The sequence below is a fragment of the Primulina tabacum genome, chromosome 8, assembly GCF_025594145.1.
Source record: "Primulina tabacum isolate GXHZ01 chromosome 8, ASM2559414v2, whole genome shotgun sequence".
NCBI classification, from domain to species: domain Eukaryota; kingdom Viridiplantae; phylum Streptophyta; class Magnoliopsida; order Lamiales; family Gesneriaceae; genus Primulina; species Primulina tabacum.
Genome location: NC_134557.1, coordinates 6,175,663 through 6,195,235, shown reverse-complemented (window position 1 = coordinate 6,195,235; position 19,573 = coordinate 6,175,663). Strand labels below are relative to the sequence as shown.

General features: G+C 37.1%; 3 protein-coding genes across 3 annotated transcripts; 2 read left to right on the top strand and 1 right to left on the bottom strand.

The window, feature by feature from the left end:
• The first annotated feature begins 2,651 nt into the window (after positions 1 to 2,651).
• On the top strand, positions 2,652 to 8,707 carry LOC142554473 (uncharacterized). The gene is made up of 9 exons (XM_075665140.1): positions 2,652 to 2,873; positions 3,456 to 5,930; positions 6,026 to 6,155; positions 6,258 to 6,346; positions 6,447 to 6,691; positions 6,832 to 6,918; positions 7,007 to 7,106; positions 7,198 to 7,402; positions 7,484 to 8,707. The coding sequence occupies exons 1-9, from the start codon at positions 2,781 to 2,783 to the stop codon at positions 7,606 to 7,608; spliced, it is 3,549 nt and encodes a 1,182-aa protein (XP_075521255.1). The 5' UTR covers positions 2,652 to 2,780; the 3' UTR covers positions 7,609 to 8,707.
• A 1,451-nt stretch (positions 8,708 to 10,158) lies between these two features.
• On the bottom strand, positions 10,159 to 11,454 carry LOC142553363 (putative pyridoxal 5'-phosphate synthase subunit PDX1). Its single transcript, XM_075663564.1, has one exon. The coding sequence runs from the start codon at positions 11,299 to 11,301 to the stop codon at positions 10,369 to 10,371; it is 933 nt and encodes a 310-aa protein (XP_075519679.1). The 5' UTR covers positions 11,302 to 11,454; the 3' UTR covers positions 10,159 to 10,368.
• A 3,773-nt stretch (positions 11,455 to 15,227) lies between these two features.
• LOC142553362 (protein SMAX1-LIKE 7-like) lies at positions 15,228 to 19,395 on the top strand. Its single transcript, XM_075663563.1, is given in 4 exon segments — positions 15,228 to 16,075; positions 16,077 to 16,210; positions 17,086 to 17,323; positions 17,454 to 19,395. Coding segments are annotated over 4 exon segments (2,844 nt in total). The 5' UTR covers positions 15,228 to 15,376; the 3' UTR covers positions 19,227 to 19,395.
• Positions 19,396 to 19,573: the final 178 nt, after the last annotated feature.

The window sequence follows — 19,573 nt, the reverse complement described above, 5'->3', positions numbered from 1 at the left end:
AAATCGTGAATTAACCGATAACATGAGCAAAAATGAGAAATGTGTGGTTATAAGATCAAAAATTTATTCTCCTAGAAAAATATATTTTTAAATATATGAGTTAATAAAACCCTACTGATAATTATATAATTATTATGTATTTACCATGTATTTGCAGGCACTAATCTCCATTCTCACCCCACAAGTGGGAAGCTGCAAAGAGAATAATAAACTACTGCAGCTTGAAAATGATTCCCTCCAACAAGAACGAAAGAAGCGCTCAAATGAATCCAGGCGACTAGAACGTAATTAAAATATATTAATTTCATCAACAATATTTTAAATCACTTCAAATAAAATCTAGCTAGCTACAATAGTTGCATGCATGATATATATAATAATATATAGCTTCATTTTACTATATTTAATGCGTGCAGTGGCAATCGAAGAGAAGAGAGCAGAGATAAAAGTTTTTAAAGAACACGGGAAAACTGCACACAAGAATAGGCTTCCATCAGATTCCAAGGGAAAACAGACATATGATTTCCGTTTCGAGCCACTCAAGCTCACACCGTATCCAAATATTAATCTGTACCAAATTTGTCTCCAAAATCAGTGGAAAGATCCCAGACCTTCGCGTTCCACAGAGATTAAACCGGCCAAGGAAGCTGAGGAAACCATCCAAGAGTATGAAGATGTTGATCAATACATAAACTTTGATGCTCTAAGTGCTGCTGGTGGTGAAAATTGAATTCAGTTTTTGGCCAGTGGCTTGTGGGATTTTGTTTATGCATTTTTTTGTTCTTGTGGCAATTGATGGGATGTTGTTCATGCATTTTCTTGTACTTTATTTTAAATTTTATGCATGCCAATTCAAGAAAAAATCGGTTGGTGGATTTTTTACCCTTAATGTGAAATGTGGCTTCTTATCTTGAGATTTAATATGCATGGTTACAGTATCTAGTACTGGTGCCACGTGCGACAACTTGAGATAATAATATGAAAATAAAGAATAAATTTAATATCGAGATTTACATGAAAACCCCCAAAATTTATTAGAGTAAAAACCACATACAAGATATTAAAATAATTTCATTATAAATTTTTATGGTGTACAACCACTCACCGTGTTTTGAAAGAGAACACGCACTCTCTTAATACAAGATAACAAACACCTCACAAATATTATAGAACTAAGCGCTCAAATGTTATAAGCGTGAGAAAGAACTCGGTGAAGAGATATATTGAAATGCCAAATGATGCAAGTGTGAACCCTTCGTCCAAAATTTCGAATTTGCTGCCTAACAAACGTGTTCTTGGAAGAAAAGAATGCAAATATACAAACATATGACAAAAATCAATTTTCCTTTTAAAAAATCGAAATCTTTATCAAACAAATTTTTGTTAATTTATTAAAACTAGTCTCTAAATTTTTTTTGTAAAACATGGTCAATATAACTTTATTTGATATTTATTAAAACAGATCTCTAATACATCATTATTAGTTGAAGTGTATATATATGAGCAGGTCTCTTGTGAGACGATCTCACGAATCTTTATCTGTGAGACTAGTCAACCTCTACCGATATTCACAATAAAAAAATAATACTCTTAGCATAAAAAGTAATATTTTTTCATGAAAAGTAATATTTTTTCATGGACGACCCAAATAAGATATCCGTCTCACAAAATACGACCCGTAAGACCATCTCACACAAGTTTTTTGCCGTATATATATATGGTTAAATTTATCTGCAACAATTTATGTAACATTTCATATTACATTAATAATTTATTGAAACGTGCATGTCCAATTGAACATATTTAAAAAAATTATCAAACCATTATAAACTCAATATATAACAAATAGTTTTTAGTATAAATATATAACATGGAATGTTACTATATATAAGTATTAAGCATGCTAAATATTTAGTAAATTAGTATTATACTACATTAATAATATGCCAAATTTTAGATTAATTAATTATCACTTTCTGTTTTTGTCCTTGCCGTTCTCTGTATATGGCAGTTTTTAATTATAAACAAAAGAATTCAGTTCGATAGAAAAGGTAAATGAATTTGACTCGAATTACGTGGCACATTTCTATAGGGCACCAGATCTCTAATAAAATTTTTCTTAAATCCAAGTTATTCAATTCCAGATATTAAATAAAATTTTCCTTTTGGATTTATCTTTTGAAATTCGATTTCCATGTGGCGAAAGATAATTTGGAGACATTAAATTATAAAATTCGATATTTTAGAAAAATATTTAGTGATTCCTACGCATAAACTAACATTTGAATATATTTTACTTGAATAAATATAAACCTCAACCATTCAATAAATGATGTGAGACCGTTTCACGGATTTGAATCTGTGAGACGGGTCAACCCTACCCATATTCACAATAAAAAAATATACTCTTAGCATAAAAAGTAATATTTTTTTATGGATGACCCAAATAAAAGATCCGTCTCACAAATACGACCTGTGAGATCGTCTCACACAAATTTTTGTCCTTTATTAGATGAGTTGACCCGATCAATATCTATCATGATAAATAATATTTTTTATAAGTTGAATCGAGATTAATGATCTGTTTTAATAAATTTATCATTAAATTAATATATGTAATGCCCACCCAAAAAAATTTAACCACGGGGTAGTAAAAATCGACTCTTATTTACCGTGGCGGCACTCTGCAATTTACTCCGATCACACTCGCATCATATAGTGCCAACTCTCGCAACGAGTCCCAAAACTCAGGAGTGGATTTTTTTTTTAATTTTTTTGCAATGGCCGCGGATTTTCAACAATCGGATTGCGGAAGAACACGAACAAGAGTGGTAAACAATCGCGGAAAACTTCTTGTGCATGAAAAAGTTGAGGTAGTGTCCTGTAATCTGTGTTTTCTTTTTTCTCGTTGTTATTATCGAGTAATGGCAGAGTAATCTTGTTTTTTTGTGGGTATGCAATAGATTGTGATTGTCTGGGAAATTTTCAGGTTCATTGTGTTTTCTCCGTGATGCAATAATTCAATTGCGCGTTTATCGTTTCTTGCTTTCACCTGCGCTGTATTGTGTCCCCCGGGCCACCCACTCTTTTGTTTTCACGTTATACACGAAAATGTCTTATGATTTTTTTGGGCTGCATGTGGATTTTGTGTTGGTTTTCATGCAAGGGGGAATCGAGATGTGATGGATTGAAGGAATCAAATGGGATTGAATGTATTAAATTATTTTCTTGATTTGGGCCACTTCATCATGCAAAACTTATTTTAGAAATGAATAATTGCATGGACTTCCATCAACGGTAGCAATTTATAAATACTCGTTGGGATTGTCTGGATAAAAACATGCCACTAATGTTCCAAGATAGCATTTTTTTTAATATCTACTAATTTGATTTTTTATTTACCGTCTCTTTTTGGGTTTGGGTAATTTTTGTTTAGCATGGTGATTTATGTGCAGGTCAGGAGTCTGGAGGAGGGGTGTCTGGGCTCATGGCACCCTGCGACAGTGATTTGTTGCCACAATTCAGCTCGTACAGTTCGGTTTGATCACTTTCTGTGTGATGATGGTTCAGATAATTTGGTAGAATATGTAGAGGTGTCTCCTGTAGTTTCAGGGGTTGTCAGTGGTGAAATTGTAAAACCAGATCATTATCGAGGAGTGATAAGGCCTTTGCCACCTCCAGGTGTCCCAGGGCCGTGTTTTCTACACTACGGACAGTGTGTCGATTTTTTTTACGAGGATGCATGGTGGGAAGGTGTGATATTTGACCATGCTGATGGAAACAAGCAAAGGAGGATTTTTTTCCCTGATATGGGTGATGAAATGGTAGGAAGCATTGATAAGTTGCGCATCAGTCAAGACTGGGATGAGGTTACTGAAGAATGGAAACCTCGGGGTAACTGGCTGTTTCTTGAACTGATAGAGGAATTTGAGCAGGACGGGCCTCTGCCGGTTTCTGTGAAGCAAATTTGGTATGAAGTCAGAGGGAGCAGTCACTTTGAAATTCTCAAAGAATGGACTTGTGTACGGTCTGTTTGGAAAGAATTGTTGCTAGAGGTTTTACGTGAGAATTTTAGGATAGTCTTGAACCATCTTTTGAAAGATATAAACTCCTGCTGGGACGAAGCAGTGCTAGGAAATTCATTGCCGACCTTTTCTGAAGCAGCTCTTGATGCCGTTCTGGAATCTAACCAACTTTTCCATAATTCTCTTGAAGATCCGTCCATTGAAACTACATGCCAGCTGGGTGGTAAAGGAATGCCGCCAGCTTGTGGTCTGAAAGATTCATTCCTCAGTCAGGGCCATGAACTTTCAGTTCAGATTGACTTAGAACATGTCTCTACCAAGCTCGTTAATGAACAATCTATACCTGTTTCTACTCCTACTCCGCAAATTTTATCCCAAAATCTAGATGACTCGAACAATAGAGGAGCTCCAGGTACTAATCTAAGTTCACATTCTTTAGAGCTCAGTATTTCGACTCAGAAAACGAGGCCTGATTGGCATTCAGCCGTACCTGGATTGGTTCCTGGAGCTGAGTTTTGTCCCGATGCCATCAATAAGTGCACTGAGATGTATACGCTGAACCAAAAGCCTCAAAATCCAGATGTATTAAATGCTAGGAAACATCTATTGCATTTGGGCTGGAAGATTGTGTTTACAGATGATAACGGTAGGCAAAGGTACCGTTATGATTCCCCTGACAGGGAATCATTCTATTCACTTCGTCGGGTTTGTCTACATTTTAAATATGATTTTCAGGAATCGACACCTGAATCTGTAGTGCTTTCAGCGACCTCTAAGTACAGTAAAAAACCTGTGGATAGTTCTCAACAGGAGGTTCTTTTATTTCTGCTAGGTGAAAAGCCCCAATCTTTGAGTGAGTTGTCCGGATTGTGCACTCCTGATACTATAGTCACTGAACCTGAATATTGCCCTCAAGCAGTAACTGATTATTATTTTATACGATCGAAGGATAAAAATTTACGCGGTGGCTCTAGTAAAAACGAAAAGTTAATAGCCCTTCAAGTAAAGAAACACTTGTGTGCTCTTGGTTGGTCTTTTTCTTATCATCCAAAAGGTAACTATAGAGAAACACGATACACCTCACCTGGCGGAAAAATATTTTATTCTCTGCGGTCAGCCTGCAAATGGTGTATTGGAAATGGTGCACTGGGTCTTCCATCTATTGCCATGGAGCCTCAGGGAAATGTCTCATTTTTGAATGGCACATTTGAGAAGCTTCCGAATGAGTCCTTTGATGAGCCTACTGTGAAAGGTCGTGTTCAATCATCTGATGGTGAAACTCATAAAACCACCAGAGTCCATCAGAAGAAGAGGAAGCATGATAAACCATGTTGTGTTGAAGGTTTAAGACTGTTCAAGAGAGGAAGGAAATCACGTTCATTAATGGAAGAAAGAGGAGATAAGGAAGTGGATTCAACCTCAATATGTTGGTCAAGTAAAAGAGTTGAGGGATTAGCTGCCTCTTCCTCTCACCAAACTCCTCGAACCCCTTTGACACGGTTGATCGACAATAATGTGGTTTTGCCAAGAGCAAAAGTTCAATATCGTGGTCGGAAAGATGGGCGTCCAATGGCTGAAGGCAGAATAACTCGTGAAGGGATCAAATGTACCTGTTGCCATGAGATCTTTGCGCTTGGTACATTTGAGGCGCATGCTAGAAGCACGAATCACAGACCTTCTGCAAATATTTTCTTGGACAATGGAATCTCTTTGCGGGAGTGTGGGTTGCAACCGAAACAACATAATATTAACCGAAGTTCGAGGCCTGAATCCAATAGTAAAAGGAAGGGAAAGCGGCACACTAGAAAAAATGACTGCATATGTTCTGTCTGTCACTATGGAGGAGATCTACTTTTATGTGATCAGTGCCCATCATCTTTCCATGCTCATTGCCTTGGTTTAAATGTATTTTTCCTATAGAATCATCTTATGTTTAACAACGACCCTTCTTCGTTTTACTTGTGGATTGAATAAAGCTAATTCAGTTTTATGATTCTCAGGAAGTTCCAGATGGTGACTGGTTCTGCCCATCATGCTGTTGCGGAACTTGTGGTCAGGGAAGATTTGCCAAAAATGATGAACGATTTGCAGATTCCTCTTTTCTCACATGTAGTCAGTGTGAGCACCAATGTGAGTTAGCTTTATGGTTGGTCATAACATTCCCGCACTTGCACGGTAAAGATGCCATTTCAGGCGAGCTTATATCATATTCTAATTATCATTTTCATGTAGATCATATTGGCTGCCTCAGAGATGAAGGAATTATAAAGCTTGATACTTATCCTGACGGACATTGGTTCTGCCAAGATTCATGTGAACAGGTGCCTAATTTGCTGTATTTGATTCATAAATATCTGAAAATGACTCATGTTCTGTTAGATACTAATGGAATACTTTTAATTCCATTTGCTGTTTTTGCAGATATTTTGTGGTTTGAATGAAATCTTGGGGAAGCCTATTTCTTTGGGTGCCGAAAATTTGACTTGGACTTTAATGAAATACAGTAGAACAGATTCTTATGGTCATAATGCATCTGATAGTGAGGATTTAATGGATAATTACAGCAAACTCAATCTTGCCCTCAGTGTGATGCATGAATGTTTTGAACCAGTTAGAGAGCCTGGCAGTAGGCGGGATCTGGTGGAAGACCTAATCTTTAGTAGTAGGTGAGATTTCATGCAGATATAAATGCTCCAATTGCTTTTTTGCGCAGAAATATCTTGAATATATACTTATTTAGGTGGCTTTATGGATTATACACGGTGCAGTATGTTGCATAAAAATCATAATACATCTGAAATTGCAGGTCAAAGCTAAAGCGTTTAAACTTTCAAGGTTTTTATAATGTACTAGTGGAGAATAAAGATGGATTGATTTCTGCAGCTAATGTGAGGTATTGCATGGTACCATATTCTTGAATTATATTCTTCTTATTTGGTATGTTAAAGTAACTCTGAATTTGTTGTTTTGTTTGACTCCAGGATCCATGGCAAAAAAGTGGCAGAAGTCCCACTGGTTGCGACACGGTTTAAGTATCGTCGACTTGGAATGTGTCGCCTTTTGATGAATGTACTTGAGAAGGTGCAGTATTTCTTTTATTATTCAGGTCCTTCTGTTTTGTTGTCCTCTATCCCCTTTCTTTGCTAATAATATCCACCTACTCTTTCTACAGAAACTCATCGAGTTGGGAGTGGAGAGGCTCGTTTTGCCAGCCGTTCCGGGTGTTCTTAACACTTGGACCACTTCATTCGGATTCTCCGTGATGAATCAATCTGACCGATTAAACTTTCTTGACAATATCTTCTTAGATTTTCAGGGCACAGTTATTTGCCAGAAAGTCTTAAGAAGTGGTTCTTCCGAGTTAAGCCAGCTAACGGGTACTTAAAATATGTCCCGTATTACTTAGCTCAAATGTGTATATCTACCATGCATAGAATCTGACATACATCTTTCTGCAGAAACTTGGGAAAAAACGAGTGACCATGCAGGCAAAAATGTCATCGACTTGGACGCAAATAGTTTTGTTTCTGAAGTCTTGCAAACTGAAACAGTCGAGAAGAGTGAAACTGTAGATCAGGGATGACGTGGTAATGCAACTCACTTTAATTGGTTATATTACTATGAAGGAACGAAAACTTCGACCACATCTTGACTCGTTTCAAGTTTTCAACTATTGTGCTCCATTATAAATTTTTTTTTGCGACTTTTCATGATTCTTATTTCTAGGTGGTTCGTGTAATCGTTTGAGTTATTAGGATTTAAAAGAACGCTGTTTTCTATTCTATTAAACAAGTGCACAATCTCGGTTTCGATATCATGTTCTCATGTGCTGCTTCTACTAGTCAATGCCCAAAAATGAGTTGGGTACTAGGATTAAAACGATGATTTATTTTATTTTATTCTTCTGTTTTAAGGGAATATACTATAGTTAACTTGGGACATTGGTAGGAGTCTAGGACTAATGAATCTTTGATCTTTATCCTCTGGGAGGCAATTGATATTCACACCGGAGTGGACCATCGAAGTCATGAAACGCTTTTGTCTTTGTTAATAAGTCCCTAGTGCAGCTCAATTGTCATATATCTACTAATATTCTTGAATTTAAGTGCGAGATGTGGCTTCAGTCCTGATTTATCGTGCTTCTTAAACTCAGCATCGCAAGTGCTAGCGATAACATGGACAATCATGGGTTGGCTACGGTGGCTGTCATGATACTTGATAATACATTTAAGCATTTTTCTTGATTCGTCATCTTTGAATTTTCATTTCGTCATGTTAGTTTTTATATAAGTTCAAGAAGCTCATGTAAACTGGATAGCCTTCCCGGCTAACATTTCAGCACCGGAGCGCCCTGTAGGAGTTACTGATGAGAACCACAGTGAAGACAACTACTGTAAGGACCTCTTCAAATGCTATAAACGAAGGACAATATCGGCCTGTTGAACTTCTTACTTAGAGAAAATGATTGGAGGAATAAATGCTAAGCTTGTTCTGACAAATTCATCTAGCCCGCGGCACTCAAAATCTCTAATCTTTTGTTCTTTTTTTGGCTCTAGATTGAGTGGTTATTAACTGGATTTGGCTGAGAAATAATTAGATAGCATTTATCACGTATAGACTATAGAGGGAAAAGTAGAGTTGCTGTACTACTCTAAATCCTTCTCATTTCACTCTCTGGGCGGGCATTTAGTTGAAATCATACCCGAAATCTTTGCTTGTTTTGCTTTTGTTTACTCTTACTATTCTTCAATTTATGTTCTCTCTGAAATTATAACATGTAATTTGAAATCCAAATATATAAACAAACATTTGAAATTTTATTGTTCAGTTGCTCGTTCATATTTCTCACTAATCATTAATGAGTTTTCTAGCATTTTTTAACGGCAAGACTCAAAAGTGGTCGTGCTTTTCAGTACGATCTGAAGTTAACTTCATCTGTTTCAAGATTATATTATGCATCATTCAAAAGAATGCAATTGGACTAGATGAATAAAAATGGAAACTTGTTTCCTTTCGCGTATGTTAGCAGTCGTACTGGGAAAATCTTGATTGTAGCATAGAATTACCGTTTAATACGAGGACAGTATCTCATACATGTCACGTTATTCATTTGTTTGACCCTTGCCAGGTTGAATTTGTGCTAGATTGAACAAGCACGAACATCTATATCTTTATGGCATAAAAAAAGGACATAATAAAGATATCTCAAGGTATTTAACATCGTATTTTTCAGAAATTTGTAATATACCATCGGCATTCTATAAACTCGGGGTGACACATCAAGATTACTACATCGGTATCGACTGCCAAAACCATTTCATTGGAAAATAATAGCGTTCCCATTTCTCAGTGAAAGTTAGGCCAGATTTGATATCAAATACTCGAAGAATGGCCGTCGTAGGGTATTAACATAAGCTTGCATCTAGTAGTTCTTATTTATTTCTCACGTGTAAGTTCCACGCCTCATGTAAGAATAATCGTGGATGGTTTGATACACACTTGAGCAATATAGATTGAACCCAACCAATGGAAGGGGTGACCCAAGGATATCAATTCTCATCAGCCCGTCCAAAATAAAACCAAAAGCCAATGTTGTACCAACCATGAGTAATTTTTCTTCTTCTCAATTTAAGATTTTGACTAATGCTCCAAGTTCTACCAGAGAGGAAAAAAGTCCGCCGTCATAGAAATATACTAAACCAATTGGATATCAAACTTAGTGGCGACCATAAATGGTAATACAAATTTGAAGAAGTGGCATAACCATGGACCACCTCCACTTGGTATCACAACAGCTAATTTAGTTTCATAACCTCGTCTTTTCATAAGTTTTTGCAAATATGACAGATTTAACAGTCCCGCTGGCTGTTCATTTTGAAAAACACATCTTTCATATACATATTTTTTGTATACGTCCCAGTTCGACCACAAATTTCCTAAGCACACGTTACAGGCCATGAGCCACAAATCATAATTTACACCACCAAGGGGCACCTAGAAAAATCTCAAACATCCATGCGAAGGTAACAATATCCAGAAGATTGTACATAGTTTCATGGTAACTTTTGAGATGAAAATAAATGTTCATTGATTCTTTAGAGTTGCTCTGTGTTGTCCAGCAGAAGATAGTGTCTCCACTCAAGGTCCGAAAGCATGTATCATATATATAAAGCATTTTCAGAACATACGTAAAGTAAAGGCTACATATTCTGAGAAATTCAATCGCTGATGATAATATGTATCTTGTGATTTATGACAACAACGAGAACCCTTAAGAATAGAAGGAAGAAAAACATGGCAAAAATAATAGAAGTGGATCCATATCCGTTTCCACTTTCGACTTTCAGTCGGACCTATTGGCGTACCTCTCGACCTTATCATCGTTGAGATTGATCCCCACCATCGCTTCCCCAAGGCCGCAACTCACGTCCGCCAGCACCTGCGGGTCGCTGTAGTGGGTCACTGCTTGAACAATTGCACGCGCACGTAGGGCGGGGTCACCACTCTTGAACACGCCAGACCCGACAAACACGCCGTCGCATCCCAATTGCATCATCAGCGCTGCGTCTGCCGGAGTAGCCACGCCACCAGCGGCGAAGTGGACCACAGGAAGCCTACCCAGCTGCTTGGTCTGCATCACCAGGTCGTACGGTGCCTGGATCTTCTTGGCGAAGGTGAAGACCTCGTCGTCGTCCATGTTGCGGAGGACGCGGATCTCTCCCATCACGGAGCGCACGTGGCGCACAGCCTCGATGATGTTGCCCGTACCAGCCTCCCCCTTTGTGCGCATCATAGCAGCGCCCTCGCGGATACGGCGCAGCGCCTCCCCGAGGTTGCGGCAGCCGCACACGAAGGGGATGCGGAAGTTGTGCTTGTTGATGTGGTTCCCGTCGTCCGCGGGGGTGAGCACTTCGGACTCATCGACGTAGTCGATTCCAATAGCTTCAAGGATCTGTGCCTCCACAAAATGGCCAATTCGAGCCTTAGCCATGACGGGGATGGTGACCGCCTGCTTAATTTCCTTAATTAGCTGCGGATCCGACATACGCGCCACCCCACCTTGAGCCCGGATATCGGCCGGCACGCGTTCCAAGGCCATGACAGCACACGCACCTGCTTCCTCAGCGATACGGGCTTGCTCAGCATTAACGACGTCCATAATGACACCGCCGCGGAGCATCTGCGCAAGGCCCACCTTGACGGAGAAGGGAGACTGTTTTGCAGTCTCCGTGATTGCGCCGTTGCCATAAACGGTGACGACTCCACTTCCAGACATTTTCGTTCGATGAACCGAGGATAAAATTGCAATGGCGGCGCGCAAGATAAGGGAAGAAAGGGCAAGAGTAGAGATGAGGAGGGGATAATAGCAAAGCGAAATTGGGAAGATATATAGGAAATGGAACAACAGAAAGAAGAGGGTGGTGTAAAGTAAGGCGGTCGAATGATTGGGACTTGCGGGGCTCATGAATTCAATATTGCTTTGCTACTCCTCTTTTTAATATTATCACATAAATTAACATGAGACGCTTTCATACGTCAATTTTGTGATATAAATATTTTATTTGGATTAAAAATCAAAAAATATTATTTTTATGTTAAAAATAATATTTTTTTGTAAATATGAGCATAAATGATCTATCTCACAAATAAAAATCTGTAAAAACATCTCACAAGAAACATATTGTAATGCTAAAAGTACAACAAATATATCATACAATAATATTTACAGCAATTATATCCTGAGATTTTGCTATTATGTCGTGAGATTTTGTATTCAATAAATCATTATATTTGATAAATAAAATTTTTGGATTGAATTTTTTATTGTGTAAAAACATTTGTATAAATTTCGTTATAACCGAAACATTAATCTTTTAACTAAAAATTCATAAAATTATATCATTTGAAAAAATCATTAAAAGTTATCAAACTCTGTATTGAATACACATCATTAAATGTTTAAAAATGAGGACATGGATTTTTTATTAAGCTAAAACATTTTATTGAATGAGATAATGAACAATTATATCATAAACAAATTAAGTGATACAAAACCAGCCAGCTATAAAATCCGCAGATCTTTTCACTGCATTTTTTTATATTGTTATAATTCCCAATTTATAAATTTTTCTGGAAATATCATTTTTGTGCTTATATATATATTAAGTGGGCCAATACGAAGCTACTGGAGCTTGGAATAATCTTTTACTTTCATTAACGCAAGATTCATTGAATTTCTCTTCTTTAAAAAAAAATTATAATGTCTCGGTGTACACATTACGTATTTGTATAGTTTTTATTTTTTGAAAAAATTTTTTGGATCTTAATCAATTTATTTTAATTATTTTGATTTATATTAAAATTGAAATAATACCATAATTATTAAATTTGATTAAAAGCTATATTCCAATTTGGTGAAGGCAGGGCCGTACCTCCTGTGAGGTGAGAGAGGCCATCGCCTCAGGGCCAGCCCTTACATAGGCCCAAAAAAAAAATTGGCATCATGTTGTTGAGGCCTGCACCTAAATAATATGTACATGGACATTTAAAAAAAATTAGACATTGACGACCGATTGAAAACATGATTAAATATGATGATTGGGTTCACTGGGATTTAATCAAATTATGTAGTATCCAAACAATAAAGCTACACGGCTCATTAATTAATTTTTTAAAAATTTTGTATGCATAAAATAGTAATGTTTGTCCAATATATTTATTATTTTATCTTGTGTCAATTCATGTGTTAAACTTTTATACTTTACATGTCGATTATTTGGCTTCTTTTCTTAAATTTATGTAGTTGAACTCATTTCAAAAAATAAAACACAAAAAATTGTGATACTTACCTATTTTACATATCTTTATTTTATATTTTCTTGAATAAAATATTATATTTATTATTTAAAACAAATCATATATTTTTACAATATTGATTAATTATATTTATCATTTTGTTATTTTGATAGATTATATTGATAAATTTCAATTTTAGCAACATATCTTACAATTTTTGCCAATTTCAATCTTTTTTCCAATATAATTGTTCATACGACACTGTATTACGTTAGAGCCATGTTGATGTTGTAGCGCACAAAGAAAAAAATCGCAAAAATATAAATATATAACTCGTAAATTATATTTTTCTTATATCTATTGTTTGGTTATTTTTAATTTACAAACTAAACTTTACGGTTATTTATCACAACAAGATTTTTTTTAAATATATCGACTCAGGCCCTGTGAATCACAAATATGGCTCTGAATGAAGGGCCAAACTCAACATGTGAATGTCATATCATCCAACTAAAAAGTTTAGTAGTGGACATGTATAAATATTACCCGTCATGGAGATGGAGATCGATGGATAACGAATTAGCTTGTTATTTTAACAATTTTTAAATATGTAAAATAATATTTATTATATGTCATGTTATTCCATTATCTTTGAATAATCTAAGCCGCCAAGGATTATAATATAACAAAAGTTTTTGTTTCATAATATTTTGGTAAACTATCTTTATTTTTTTTAAAAGAGGCTATAAGTCTTGATGTAATCGTGACTTCGTACTGACATAGGAATGTTGAAGAAAAAAATTACGGAGACATCTCATTCCAATTTTATGATCGTCGTTGATACGATCCAGGTTAAATGGATTAGCCGGGTTAGATGCTTCACCGGATCTGTTATCAAGATAATGAGGGAAATATATATGAGCAGAGTGTATCTGAACCAAAAACATCTTTTTCGGAAAAATGGGATGACCTGCCCTCAAGAAGATAAACAAGTGAATGGGCGCCGAAGAGGTGTCTGGCGTGGGCACTCCGATGCTTAAGTTAGTGAATTATTCAACAAAGAGCCAATGTAACCTAAGTGATGGTTGTGGTATTGGTGTGAATGAAATGGTTTCTTTTAACAATGAATGAGCAATGAATGCCATTGTATTTAATATATGAATAAATTAAATGCAAAGAGAGAACAGTGTTATTTATAGTAGGAGAAATGATGATGACCTCGTTCTGCACGCTACCTACTACTTATAGCATGACGGCTGATCATGACCTACATTCTGACACGTCAAGTCAACCACTTGGATCGATGTAAGAGATGTGAAAGCCGCCCCCATCCTATTCTACTAGTACACTTGAGTGCAGTGCTCATATCGAGATAGACCGAGTAGGAAGTTCCGAGAGCTTTCATGATAGCCCGGGGGCCCGATAACTATGGGAAAAGACATTCCGGGCATTCATCTGCCCAGACTATGATGAACTCTTTCCGCAAATTTATCCTGATCTCAGGCAATCCATTCAATATCTCGGGTCGTCTATGAGCCGCGCAATTACCCCTGACCAAGGGCATTCGCTCAGAGCTCGGGACCCGGACTCTCTCAGGGTTATCAGTCGTATTAACTAGAGTCGGAGATATTGTTTCAAATTTATAACATTGATATGGGATTTACCTAAACCCCGGCCGTTGTTGACAAATTTTGATATTATAAAGTTGGTGTGAAAGCAAGCAGTTAACAGAACCTTAGCCTGAAGGGTACGTTCAAGTCCACTAACTTTTAAAAATCACGTGTTTTCAGAAAGTAAATGAAACGGAAAAGCATTCCAAATAAAAAAGGAAAAAAATTGATAGAAATAAAAGAGATGAAAAAGACACAATTGGTCACAATTCAGACACGTCTGGTAACTTTTTTGGAAATGGTTAAGAGTCTCTCGATCTTTTATTTCCTTATTCATTTTTAATGATAGATTAAAGACGATGTGAATTGATATTTTCTGACGTCATAAATTCAGTGTGCTCTTCAAGTGGATATTTTCTCTCCAATCTCTGTATCTTTTGAGGTAAGGTATCTCTTATTTAAATAAAATTTAGATAAAAATTTGTGTGAGACGATCATATTTTGTGAGAAAAATCTCTTAATTGAGTCATCCATGAAAAGATAGTATTTTTTATGTTAAAAATATTACTTTTTATTTTGAATATCGATAAGATTGACCATTTTCACGTGTTAAAATTTGTAAATCATCATCCAAAATATTTACTTCCACCATCGTTATTTGAGCCTTTAAAAAGAGAATACAAGCTCGGCAAGCCATTTGTTAATGCATCTCTTCAGTGGGCCCACACGCTTAAATTCTAGCTGCCGTCTTTGCCACTTCTATTTCATATATAAGATAATATAATTTGAAGAATATAATTCAGCCAAAAGGGTAGAAAAACAATTCTTTCCTTTTTTTGATAAATTTTTTAAAATATTTACATATTTTTTCGGCTTAATTTTCTATACCAGCGAGGATATTTTTACATATATTATATATATTTAGTACGGATAAGTTCGCCGGCGATGCCTACGCCGGTGAGCGTAGCACGCCAATGCTTAGCGGAGGAGGCTGCGGCTACTTTAGATGACGCCGTCGCGGTGGCTAAGCGACGGAGTCATGCGCAGACCACGTCGTTACATGCTATCTCTGCTCTACTAGCTCTACCATCCTCGAGTCTCCGGGCAGTATGTACACGCGCCAGGAGCAGCGAGTGCTCGCCACACCTTCATATCCGGGCTCTCGAACTCTGTGTTGGAGTTGCCCTCGACAAGGTTTCAGCTTGTAAATCTTCCGGGGAGGATCCGCCGGTTTCGAATTCTTTAATGGCTGCGATCAAGAGATCCCAAGCCAATCAGAGACGGCACCCCGATACGTTCCATCTGTATCAGCAGCAAGTGAATTCGAATTCTTCGACCCAGACATCGATTTCTGTTGTGAAAGTTGAATTGAGGCATTTTATAGTCTCCATTTTGGATGATCCGATAGTTAGTAGGGTTTTCTCTGATGCTGGTTTTCGAACCAACGAGCTAAAATTGGCCATCATAAACCCGCTCACCATGTCGAGATTTTCGACGATTCCTCGCTGCCCGCCTGTATTTCAGTGGGGTTTGAGCGATTTAGAATCAAAAGATATCGGCCCTAATTTTCTATCGTACAAGACTGCTACAGAAATCGGTGACGAGAATTCACAACGAGTTGGGGAAATTATTGCGAAGGCAAGGTTTCTTGGCAGGCGACGATGATTATAAAAAACTACTACAGCGGTTTCCTTGTATTGACATAGACTTGGATCTGCATCTCCTGCCCATTACTTCTTCCAATCCTTCCGCAAGTGGAGGGAATAGTTTTAAATCCAGGTTTGTATCACTTTGTTTCTTTAAAACACATGTTCAAAGCTTGTCACACTTCTAGATATCAATGCGTTTCATGAACTTCAACCACTATAACACTCCAGGGAAGGCAGCAATTGGTCAATAAGGGACCTAGGGCTAAAATTATGATTGTGAAAAGTCACTTTTGTGATCAGAAATCCAAGAAAGTAACGAATCTTCCTGCTGTAAATGGACGAGTAGAGAGGAGTAGATGCATTATTGTCGATTCTCCCTGAAAAAATTGGCTTTCAACATTTGCTTGTTTACTAACTTGATTTTTGTTTATTATCTTTCATTGCTCAGTGTGTTTAGTTCACTCTAAGGTTTGATTGATGCCGAGTGCAATAATTTATCCTTCGTGCATGTAAAGATAAATTTAATCAGCGTGTATCGTATAATTTTTTTGGTTGGTTAGGAGTTTAACTGTTTACACTAGATTAGCATTTGTTCCTGATAGTAAAAGTGGTCAGGATTTGCTCTCTTATTCTTCGGCATATGTGTGAGATAGGCAAAAGACAATCAAATGTGCTTTGAAATGATATTTTTCATGGGTGATATATCAGTTGAATTAGTGATCTTTCTGGTTGCATCCAGAACATAAATTTGACTTGTAAATTTTGAACTCAAATTATTTGACTAGTGCATCTTCTGGATTTGATCAGCCATTTTTACCTTTTCTCTCTAATTAGAAAGTAAATGACTTGTTTTTGCCAATTTTTTTCCAGTTTCAGAGGATTGCTTAAATTTCCTCGGGCTCCATATTATGTTCCTGCTGCATTAGTGTTTCATTACCTTCTCATTGTTCATCTACACATTTTTACGTCCGGCTCATCGTGTTAATTTTTGAACGTATGCTGCAGTTTGATGGGGTCATTTGTTCCATTTGGTGGATTCTTTCCCATGCCATTGGAACGAGAAACTCGAGGCTCGCATTTAACTCAAGCCGCAAGACTTTGCAACTTATGCGATGAAAAGTATGAGCAAGAAGTTTCTGTTCTGAAGGGAACACCCATTGATGCAGATTATCACTCAACTACTCTATCTTCTTGGTTGCCAAAGGCTGAATGCGAGACGAGCAAGAGATCAGATACAGTAGAGGTTTGTCTGCCATGAAATTTAGACTCTTTTTTTTTCAAGTTCATACAAGTCAAAAATGAATTCAGAGTTCAGACTATGTCTTTGAGTTGATACTAGGTTTTTTAAACACGTCTCTGTCATTTCAGTGCAGGCCCAAGATGACAAAACTCTATTGGAGTTTAGAGTTATGGCTTTGCATAGAAAATGGAATGACATCTGCCAGCAGCTTCATCGCACTTGTACATCTCAAGATACTATTTCTGAAGCCAAGTTACAAACTTCTAGTATTCCACTGTCTCATAATGTTCCTACCAGGAAAGACAGTTTCCAGGTCGGTTCGGTATTAAGTAGAAGCAGACTCACTAATCTTAGTCCTGTCATAACTTCAGGATTGCTAAACGACTCTTCCTCAAAGCCAAAACTTTCTAATCCCAATGCACTGGAATCTGGTGCGAATGTACTAGTTGAACTACCAGTACAAAGCGTGGAGATGGATGATCTTCCAAACCATTCCCGTTCTCAGCAACAGACGACCATACCTGCCTCTGTTATTTCTTTGACCACCGATTTGGGGCTTGGAACACTTTATGCTTCTAATAGAGAATTTAGAAGTGGGCCCAACTTGCAAGAGCATAGTTTCTATGAATTGCATAGAACCCCAGAGAATAACCCTAGTCAAGCAAAACAAATGTATACAAAAGACCTTGAATACTCTTGGAAAAATCTATCTGAAAAGTTTTGCTGGCAGTTTGAAGCCATTCAAACTATTGGTCGAACTTTATTCTGTTGTAGAGATGGAGATTCAAGGCATCAATGTCCAAAAAAGGGAAATCATTGGCTCAGCTTTCTGGGACCTGATAAAGTGGCTAAGAGAAAAATAGCCACCACACTTGCCGAGATAGTTTTTGGTGGATTGGAACACTTTCTATCTTTGGATCTGAGCTCTCAGGATCCGGCTAGCCTCCCTAACCCTAGCTCAATTTTTTATAGTTACGATTCAACATATCACAACATGAAGTCTGATAGGCAAATGATAGTTGATTGCCTTGCTGATGAGTTAAGCAAGCGTCCTTTTTCTGTTATACTTCTTGAAAACATAGAAAAGGCAGATTTCTTGGTCCAGAATAGTTTATTCCAAGCTGTTAAAACTGGAAAATTTTCGGATTCCCATGGTAGAGATGTCACTATCAACCACGTTATCTTTGTCGTTGCTTCAAGGGCCGTAAAGGCTGGTGAAGATGATCTTATTTTCAGCGAAGCGGTATCTGAATTTTCTGAAGAAAATATATTACAGGCCAGAAATTTGCAAATGCAAATTTTGATTGGGTCTGTCCGTGGAAATATCAGTAGTGCGACAAGTGTTTCAGTCACTCCGAGCAATGGTATGCATAAACGGAAATTGACGAATCCCGAGTCTACCAAGTCTGTGACATCGAAACGATCATGCCAATTTTCAAGATCCATTATTGATTTAAATTTACCAGTCGAGGATACGGAAGAGGAATTTGATATTTGTAGAAGCGACGGTGATAGTGGTAACTCGGAAAGTTCGGAAGTATGGTTTGAAGAATTGCTTATTCATGTTGATGAAAACGTGGTCTTCAAACCATTTGACTTTGATTCTCTTGCACATAAAATCTTGAAGGACATTGATGTAGGATTACGGAGAACAGTTGGAACCAAGATTTTACTGGAAATTGATCAAGAAGTGATGGTTCAAATACTTGCAGCAGCTTGGTTAATGGAGAGGGGAAACGCTTTGGAAGATTGGATCGAACAAGTTCTTTTCCCGAGCGTAAAGAAAGCACGACAAAGGTACAACGACTCTTCAGATTTTGTATTTAAATTAGTTGCATGTGATGGCCTTGTTGTGGAAGAGCAAGCTCCTGGAGTGTGCCTCCCTGCAAGAGTAATTGTGAACTGATGTTTTTCGGATACGTGTTTTGTAATATATGCATAATGTTTTCAGTTCTCGAGTATATGTATTCGAGATGAGTTATCTTTGATATTAATGGTGTCGAGGTTAAAACATACTAGACCTCAATGGTTCTTGCAGCATTTTTTGTTGACTAGTTTTCGTCTTTTCGAGCCTCGTACTCACCTCTTTCACTCGGTTTTGGCTCTCTTACACATTGCTCCGATAATGGAGGCGGGTCTTGCGTAGTGAAGCCTAACATTTATTTTTTTAGTTTTTTTTATTCTTTTTTTTAATAAAAAATGTGACCAAATCTACGTTCATATTAATTTGTTCGTTTTAAATTATTAAAATTA